This window comes from Sarcophilus harrisii, chromosome 5, assembly GCF_902635505.1.
Source record: "Sarcophilus harrisii chromosome 5, mSarHar1.11, whole genome shotgun sequence".
Lineage (NCBI taxonomy): Eukaryota > Metazoa > Chordata > Mammalia > Dasyuromorphia > Dasyuridae > Sarcophilus > Sarcophilus harrisii.
In genome coordinates this window covers 24,224,041-24,233,515 of record NC_045430.1, presented here as the reverse complement: position 1 = coordinate 24,233,515, position 9,475 = coordinate 24,224,041, and the positions used below count along the sequence as shown (strand labels likewise).

The 9,475-nt window shown below is 38.6% G+C and overlaps 1 protein-coding gene across 1 annotated transcript in view; it reads left to right on the top strand.

Moving 5' to 3' along the window:
• The first annotated feature begins 319 nt into the window (after nt 1–319).
• UTP20 (UTP20 small subunit processome component) overlaps nt 320–9,475 on the top strand; it is a 92,085-nt gene continuing 82,929 nt past the window's right edge. The window contains exons 1-4 of the mRNA XM_031938972.1: nt 320–364; nt 3,703–3,783; nt 8,582–8,648; nt 8,758–8,890. Of these exons, the coding sequence (XP_031794832.1) occupies nt 320–364; nt 3,703–3,783; nt 8,582–8,648; nt 8,758–8,890 (326 nt within the window). The remainder of the gene's footprint in view (nt 365–3,702; nt 3,784–8,581; nt 8,649–8,757; nt 8,891–9,475) is intronic.

Genomic DNA, 9,475 nt, shown 5'->3' with positions numbered 1-9,475 from the left:
GTTTAGCTCTCCCTCCTCTTCCCCTGCCTTTCTCCCTCCCTCCATGCCCCGCCCCGCCCCTTTCCCCCTACTCTCTCCCGTCCCTCCCAGGGAAAGGGGCCCCGCCCCGTCCGCGCGCTTCCGCCCGCCCACGTGACGTCCCTCTAGCGGCCCCTCCCCTCGCTCTCGCGGTCATGGCGGCGCCCAGAGTCCGGGTGCGCACGTGAGCGAGGACCCCCCGCGGCGTTAGGGTCTCGGTTGCTGTCTCCGCCCTCGACTCGCCCGCCCCCTTCCCGCCAGCCCCACTCCTCGGTCCGCGGACGGTCCGGGCGGCGCAGCCATGAAGCCGAAACCCTTTGCCCACAAAACGGAGAACACGTACCGGGTGAGCACGGGGCCTTGGCCGGCCTGGGCCGGAGCCGAGGCGGAGATCTCGGGCGGGAGCAGGGTTGGGGGCTCCTCCAAGGCCTCGGAAAGGCTGCGGCCGCAGCAGGGCCCGGGCGGGGGGCGGGGAGAGGCGCGCGGCCTCGGCTTCCTTCTCTGTGAAATGAGGGCGGGTCGGGCGCGGATCGCCCCGCGACCCCCGCCAGCCCCTGTTCGGTGTGTCCCTGCCTCCGCGCGCGGCGCTTCCTCCACCCGCCGCCTCAGTTTCCCCTCTCTGTAAACCGAGACCCTCGGCCTCCTAGCCGGGAAAGGGGCGTCCTGTCGCCTCCTGGCCGCTCCTTAATTCCCATTCCACAAATCCTGCTCCGGGCTCCTGCCTGGGCGCCTTAAGCCCCTGCCCTCAGGGAGCTTCCAGGAGCTGGGCGGGAGCCTCGGTAGGGGCCTTCCCGGTCCTGCCTCTGAGCATCTTCCCGTTCTCTGGGATCATCCCGGCTTATTGACGCCTCCCTGGTGGCCCTGCCCTCCTGCGGCTCTCCATCCAACCGGGACCCCAGCGGGGATGCCTGAGAAGCCGCTGGCCGGATGTTTGGGAAATCATCCCGTAGTGGGGCAACGCCCCCGGGCTTGGAGTGCTTGTCATTCGGCCTGAAAGTAAAAGCGATTCTGCAGCACCCGACGTCTGCTGCAGCTCCTCAAACCTGCATCTTTCATTTTGTGCTCGCGGTCTGCAGACCTGGCGCTGTCATCCTTGCAGCGGGCGGGCGTTTACCTAGGCTGGGAGCTGTGCAAAGCGCTTTGCAGAGCCCTCCCTCTCCCACCCCGAGTCTGGGAAGTGGCTGCTCCTGTAATTATTTAATAATACCTTTATGCGGAGAAAGCTCACCAAGCTCATTTGAAATGTCCCATTTCCCTGCGTAATCTTGGAAGTAGCCGCCTAATACTAATAATAATAGCATTTAAATGGAGGTTTGCAAAGCGCTTTAGAAAGAGCTGATTATTTCCGTGTACAATCTTGGGCGTAGCTGCTCTTGTGGATATTGAATAATAATAATAGCATTTATATAGAGACGATTTGCAAAGGGTTTTGCAGATGGCTCATTTTTACCTCTTCCTCCCAGTCTGGAAAGTAGCTGCTCTGATGATTATTTAATAATAGTAGCTTTATATAAAGAAGGCTTGCAAAGCGCTTTAGGAACATCTCATTTACTAGCTCAAGCCTGGAAGTAGCTGCTCTTGTAATTATTAGATAATAATAGAATTTATATAGTGAGGGTTTGCAAAGCACTTTATCTCCCCTACCCTTTTATCATCACACAATCTTGGAAGTGGCTGTTAGGATTAATTAATAATAATAATAGAAATACCTCATTTCCCCACATAATCTTGGAAGTAGCTGTTATGATTATTTAATAATAATAGCTTCATATGGAGAAGGCTTGCAAAGTGCTTTAGAAATAAGAAATAGTATCTCATTTCCCTGCTTAATCTTGGAAGTAGCTGTTCTTGTGATTATTTAATAATAATAGCTTTATATGGAGAAGGCTTGGAAAGTGCTTTAGAAATAAGAAATATTATCTCATTTCCCTGCTTAATCTTGGAAGTAGCTGCTCTTGTGATTATTTAATAATAATAATTTTATATGGAGAAGGCTTGCAGAGTGCTTTAGAAATAAGAAATATTATCTCATTTCCCTGCTTAATCTTGGAAGTAGCTGCTCTTGTGATTATTTAATAATAATAACTTTATATGGACAAGGCTTGCAGAGTGCTTTAGAAATAAGAAATAGTATCTCATTTCCCTGCTTAATCTTGGAAGTAGCTGCTCTTGTGATTATTTAATAATAATAATTTTATATGGAGAAGGCTTGCAAAGTGCTTTAGAAATAAGAAATATCTCATTTCCCTGCTTAATCTTGGAAGTAGCTGCTCTTGTGATTATTTAATAATAATAACTTTATATGGACAAGGCTTGCAGAGTGCTTTAGAAATAAGAAATAGTATCTCATTTCCCTGCTTAATCTTGGAAGTAGCTGCTCTTGTGATTATTTAATAATAATATCATTTATATAGAGAAAGTTTGCAAAGTGCTTTTTACAGATGTCTCATTTTTACCCCCACCCCCAGTCTGGGAAGTAGCTGCTCTGCTTTAGAAATAGTATCTCATTTCCCTGTATAATCTTGGAAGTAGCTGCTCTTGTCATTAGCGAGTAATAGAATTTATGTAAAAAAGGTTTGCAGAGTGCTTTACAGATCTCTCATTTTTCCCTCTTCTCCCCCAGTCTGGAAAGTAGCTGCTCTTATGGTTATTTAATAATAGTAGCTTTATATAGAGAAGGCTTGCAAAGCCCTTTAGAAACATCTCATTTACCAGCACAAGTTTGGAAGTAATTGCTCTTGTGATTATTGAATAATAATAATAGAATTTTACATGGAGACGATTTGCAAAATGTTTTACAGATGTCTCATTTTTCTCTCTCCCCTCCACCCCCCCAATCTGGGAAGTAGGTGCTCTTATGATTATTTAATAATAATAGCTTTTTTTTTTTATAAAGAAGATTTACAAAGCACTTTAGAAATATCTCATTTTTATTATACAATCTTGGAACTAGCTGCTCTTATAGTTATTTATTAATAGTAGCATTTATAAAGAGAAGATTTACAAAGTGCTTTAGAAATATTATCTCTTCCCCTACCCTTTTGTCACCCTCTTCCCCTCCCAATCTTGGAGATAGGAGCTTTTATGTTTAATGAATAATAATAGCATTTGTATAGAGGAGGTTTGCAAAACGCTTTGCAAAATGTCTCATTTTATTTTCACAATCTTGGGAATTAAGCTCTCTTATCAACATCATTATTATTGATAATAATGATAGAAAATTTATATAGTGCTTTAAGAATTAGAGTGCTTTAGAAATCCCTCACTTTATCCTTTGTCTTGAGACATAGGAGCTTTTATGAGTGTCATTGGTGAGAATAGCTAGTATTTATATGGTGTTTTAAAGTTTACAAAGCTCTTTATGAATATTATCTCATTTTATTATCAACAAACTTGGAAGGTAGGTGCTATTGGTAGCCTTATTTTACAGATGAGGAAACTGAGATTGAAAGAGGTTAAAGGTCACCTGTCTAAGAACTGTTGGAGATGGATTTGACCTTGGGATTTCCTGAGTTCAAGTTGCTTGCTCTGTCTACCAGACCACAATGCCTTCCTTAAGGCAGGGGATTTTTAGACAAATAAAATTCATGAAAGCAAACCCAATCCTAATACCCCAAACTCATGTTGTATACTTCCTAATAGTTTAATGTATGTGTGACCATCCTGTCTGTTTTCCATTTTCAGTTTCTTACGTTTGCTGAGCGACTTGGGAATGTTAATATTGATATCATCCATCGGATTGACAGGACTGCCAGTTATGATGAGGTAAGAAAGCCATCTATGACAAATGTTTTTGTTATTGAAGAGTTTTTTTTTTTTTTTTTTTTTTAAGATCCCTGCTGGTGTGTATGGAAGAGTTTTCAGGTTGATTATATTTTGACCAAATATAATGCAAGGTGGTCATTATGATTGATGATTTATACTGTACTTCAGAGCTTATAAATTATCCCCAAGAGCCTATCTAACTGATTCTTCTGCTTCTGATCTCTTGCCTTCCTCTTGTACTTCTCCTTGGGGAAACTTTTGCTGTCTGAGTTTTAATTCCAAACCTCTAAAAATGCCTTCCCTAACCTGACCCCAGAAGACTGGACTAGAGTTCTTTTCCAAAATCAAATGAACTGCCACAGGAGAAAGTATGTTCTCTCTTACCAATGGTCTTTTTGAAAGAATATTTTCCTTTTTTGATTACAAATTTAGCAGTTATCTACAAATAATAACTTTTTTCAATGTCCAAAGAACAAGAAAGGATATTGTATAGGAAACCACAAACTTGTTATCTTCAATTTCTTTTTAAAAATACACATTAGATTCAGTATACTAGTAACTATATACCCATTGCCACATTTTCAGCACAAAAATGTGTTTTAAATATTTCAGTGATAAAAATTTTTTTTCTATTGTTAATACATCCCTTTACTATTTCCCTTCCTCCAAAGAAATATCCTCCCTTATAACAAATATAATGAAGTGGAACAAGTTAGTACTTCAGCTGTGTCCAAAGATGTGTTTCATATTCTTCCTCTCCAGTCCATCCTCTGCCAAGAGGCAGGAAGTATGATTGATTGCTGTCAGCCCTGGGCAGTCTTTTTTTTTTTTTTTTTTTGTTGTTGTTGTTGTTTTTTAATTAAATAACTTTTTATTGACAGAACCTATGCCAGGGTAATTTTTTACAACATTATCCCTTGCACTCACTTCTGTTCCGATTTTTCCCCTCCCTCCCTCCACTCTCTCCCCAAAGATGGCCAGCAGTCCTATACATGTTAAATAGGTTACAGTAGATCTTGGATACAATATATGTGTGCAGAACCAAACAGTTTTCTTGTTGCTCAGGGAGAATTGGATTTAGAAGGTATAAATAACCTGGGAAGAAGAACAAAAATGCAAGCAGTTTACATTCATTTCCTAGTGTTCTTTCTTTGGGTGTAGCTGCTTCTGTCCATCCTTGATCAATTGAAACTGAGTTAGATCTTGTCTTTGTTGAAGAAATCCACTTCCATCAGAATACATCCTCATACAGTATCGCTGTTGAGGTATATAATGATTTCCTGGTTCTGCTCATTTCGCTCAGCATCAGTTCATGTAAGTCTCGCTAATCCTCTCTGTATTCATCCTGCTGGTCATTTCTTACAGAACAATAATATTCCATAACATTCATATACCACAATTTACTCAACCATTCTCCAATTGATGGGCAATTCTGGCCACTACAAACAGGGCTGCCACAAACATTTTGGCAAGCCCTGGGCAGTCTTAATTGGACACAACTTGGTCTTTCATAGTGGTTTTCCTTTATATCACTGTGATCAATATATTCATTGTCCTCCTGGTCTTGATTATATCACTTAGTATCTGTTCATGCAGGTCTTTCCAAGTTTTTCTGAATCCCTTTACTAGAGGCCTAGGATTACAGTTGTGGAAGGGAAGTAATTCACACAGAATCCCATTTGGAGAAAAGGGCAGATCCAGAATTGGATCCCAGCTAGGTTTTATAGGCCTTTATCCATCTTCCTTTGACTTTTTTTTTTTTTTTTTTTGTAATTTTTATTCTACAACTTGTGTGGTGTACATAATTCTTAGTCAGAAGATAGCATTGGGAAAATAAAGCCAAAGTTGGAAGTGTTTGATGCAGGATTGTTAAAAGCACCACATGATTTTCTTTTAAAGGAATTTTAATTTAAAATTCAATTTAATTTAAAATAAATTAATTTAAATTTTTTTTGTATTCTGAATGTCTAAAAAGATCATATCCATACACAGAGCAGAACATCAGAAAGAATTCTGTGTGAAATGGCAAATCTCCATTTCCAAAAATGTAATTCAAAATGATTCTGCTTTTCTGTTTGTCCGCACTTCTGAAATTTTTAAAATGCTATCTTATTTTTTCCCAATTACATATTAAGACAATCCCTAATTTTTTTTATGTTTCATATTCCAAATTCTATCCCTCCTTCCTTCCCTTCTCCCTCAGTGCCCTTTGCAGACCATTCAGAGTTGATGGGATACTTGTTAGATGTAATGGATCTAACACCATTAGAATGTTCGCACCACATCATCAGCAAATTGTTCCTAACTACCCACTTAAATTAACTCTTGTATGTTTCTCTTGCTCCTTGAATTTATGTTGTGTTTCCAAGTCTTCTGTTCATTCAAGGTCTGTTTCTCCCTTTAGATGATATATCCTGTCTTTTAGGATAATTTATTCTTGTTTGTAAGCTTGTACCTTTTCCTTTTTAGAATGGTTAATATTCTGAACTCTCATTTTTAGTAGAAGCTGCTAAGTCACATGTATTTCTCACGATTCCATGGTACCTGAACAGTGTCTCTCTGAATATTTGTTAATTTTCCTTTGACTTGGGAGTTTGGATTTTGGCTGTGATACTCCTGCGACTTTACCTTTGGAGATGCTTTTCAGGCAGACTGGTGATTTCTTTCCATCTTTTTCTTGCCTCCTAGTTCTAATAAATCTAATAGATCCTTTTGTGATTTCTTAAAATATAGTGTCTGGTTTTGTTTTTAAACTTTTTGCTTTTTACACATGGATTTTAGGGAGTTTGTCAGGCAAATTTTAGGGGTTTGTTGAGGTGTATTGATAATGTGGGAGCTTGACTTTTCCTGGAGATGGTGGTTGAGGAAAAAAATGCCATAATTCTTTGCATCATCTGCATAAGTATGAGAGTTAAACTCATGAGAGCAGAGGAAAGCACAGAGAAACAGCCAGCCAGACAGATGGATATATGCATGAGGACTGAGAATAAACCATTGGGTTTAACAATTAAGAAATCATTAATAACTTTAGATAGAGCAGTTTCAGTGGAGGGATGAGTTAGGAATGAATGAGAGTAAGTAGAAGCAATGACTAGTTTGTATGGATAAGGAAAGAAAGAGATAGAGGATGATCACTTGAGGGCTCACAGGGTCTAGTGAGGGTTTTTCAAGGATAGAGAAGCTTTAGTTCATGGAACTTATACAAAAATTTACCATATATTAGCACATAAAAACCTCAAACTCAAATGCAGTAAGGCAGAAATAGTAAATGCATCCTTTTCAGACCACAATGCAATGAAAATTACATTCAACAAAAAGCCAGGGAAAAGTAGACCAAAAAATAATTGGAAACTAAATAATCTCATACTAAAGAATGATTGGGTGAAATAGCAAATCATAGACATAATTAATAACTTCACCCAAGAAAACGACAATAATGAGACATCATACCAAAATGTGTGGGATGCAGCCAAAGCGGTAATAAGGGGAAATTTCATATCTCTAGAGGCCTACTTGCATAAAATAGAGAAAGAGAAGGTCAGTGAATTGGGCTTGCAACTAAAAATGCTAGAAAAGGAACAAATTAAAACCCCCCAGTCAAACACTAAACTTGAAATTCTAAAAATAAAAGGAGAGATCAATAAAATTGAAAGTTAAAAAAAACTATTGAATTAATTAATAAAACTAAGAGTTGGTTCTATGAAAAAACCAACAAAATAGACAAACCCTTAGTAAATCTGATTAAAAAAAGGAAAGAGGAAAATCAAATTGTTCATCTTAAAAATGAAAAGGGAGAACTCACCACTAACGAAGAGGAAATTAGAGCAATAATTAGGAGTTACTTTGCCCAACTTTATGCCAATAAATTCGACAACTCAAATGAAATGGAAGAATATCTTCAAAAATATAGCTTGCCCAGATTAACAGAAGTAAGTAAGAAGAAGTAAATATTCTAAACCAGTCCTATTTTAGAAAAAGAAATAGAACAAGCTATTAACCAACTCCCTAAGAAAAAATCTCCAGGACCAGATGGATTTACATGTGAATTCTACCAAACATTTAAAGAACAATTAACTCCAATGCTATATAAACTATTTGAAAAAATAGGGATTGAAGGAGTCCTACCAAACTCCCTTTACGACACAGACATTGTACTGATACCTAAACCAGGTAGGTTGAAAACAGAGAAAGAAAATTATAGACCAATCTCCCTATTGAATATTGATGCTAAAATCTTAAATAAAATATTAGCAAAAAGGTTACAGAAAATCATCCCCAGAATAATACACTATGACCAAGTAGGATTTATACCAGGAATGCAGGGGGGCTGGTTCAATATTAGGAAAACTATTAGCATAATTGACTGTATCAATAACCAAACTAACAAAAACCATATGGTCATCTCAATAGATGCAGAAAAAGCATTTGAAGGATGGAGGAACTTTGAGTACATTTGAAAGCTGTAGGGAAAGAACCAATAGATAGAAAGAGAATAGGGGATTTATATTGAAATTAAGTTAATATTGATCAAATATTATATGGATTAAATCTAAGTACAAAGATAGTAGTAACTGTTGATTTTTAGCTGTTCTAAAGTTTTCCTGAATAGCCTGTTCTGTATTTTTAAAATCAACAAAAAAGAAATTTGCAATTTGGAAAGACTTGCCTAAGTAAGGTATAAATCATTTTCAGTTCTTACTTGGACTATTGCCTTTGTTACATCACTAACTGTGCTTATAGTTTGATCAGAGGGTTTTCACATGGCTTGTCTAACTAATGCAATATTTTGATTTCCTAGGAGGTGGAAACCTATTTTTATGAAGCACTACAGAAATGGAGAGAATTGAACCTCACCGAGCATTTTGGTATGTTCTATTAAAGTTGACTAATGTATTCACCAGTCATGGCAATCGGTGTTTTCTGTTAACAAGTAAATTACTTGAGAGTAATTCCTTTCTGTTTCTCTCCTTTTAGGGAAATTTTACAAAGAAGTTGTTGGCAAGTGTCAGTCATTCAATCAGCTGGTTTATCATCAGAAGGAGATTGTCCTGAGCCTAAAGTCCCACCTGCAGATCAAGCATAGCCTGGCCTATCAGCCACTTTTGGAGTAAGTTGAGGCTCTCCGGTGAAGGCCCTGAAGCACAACTGTAGATTTAAGAAAGAGGTCATCCCACCAGAGCATGAGAGCAGTCCCATCTCCCTTGGGAAGGCTCTCAGTGTTTTTAATGGAGATGGACAGGGACATAGTGACTTAAGACACAGTTCTTTTACTAAAAGTCTTCCTCAAGTCCTAGATCTAACTCAGTTCCCAAAGGCTATGTCTTTGGACATTTAGTACTAGCAAGTGTTATAAGCCAGAGGGTGTAGTACAACTAGGAACAGACTTGTTGTTAAGGACCCCTGTGATCCTGTGACCTGCAAAAGTCACAGATCCGTGAAGTATGACAATTAATAATTATCAATGGTTTATGAGTCAGAAACAGAAAAATCTACTCTTTAACATGTGCTATTTGAATATTAAAATAGTTGTCATTTATACAAAACATTGATTTACAGCAGTGATGAAAATATATAATTATACATAATGTATTATAGCTGTGTGTGTGTGTGTATTTTCCTTAGCAGCTAGTTACTTGAGTTTTTAAAATTAACAAAAAAGAAATTTGGAAAAGCTTGCCTAAAGGGTAAATCT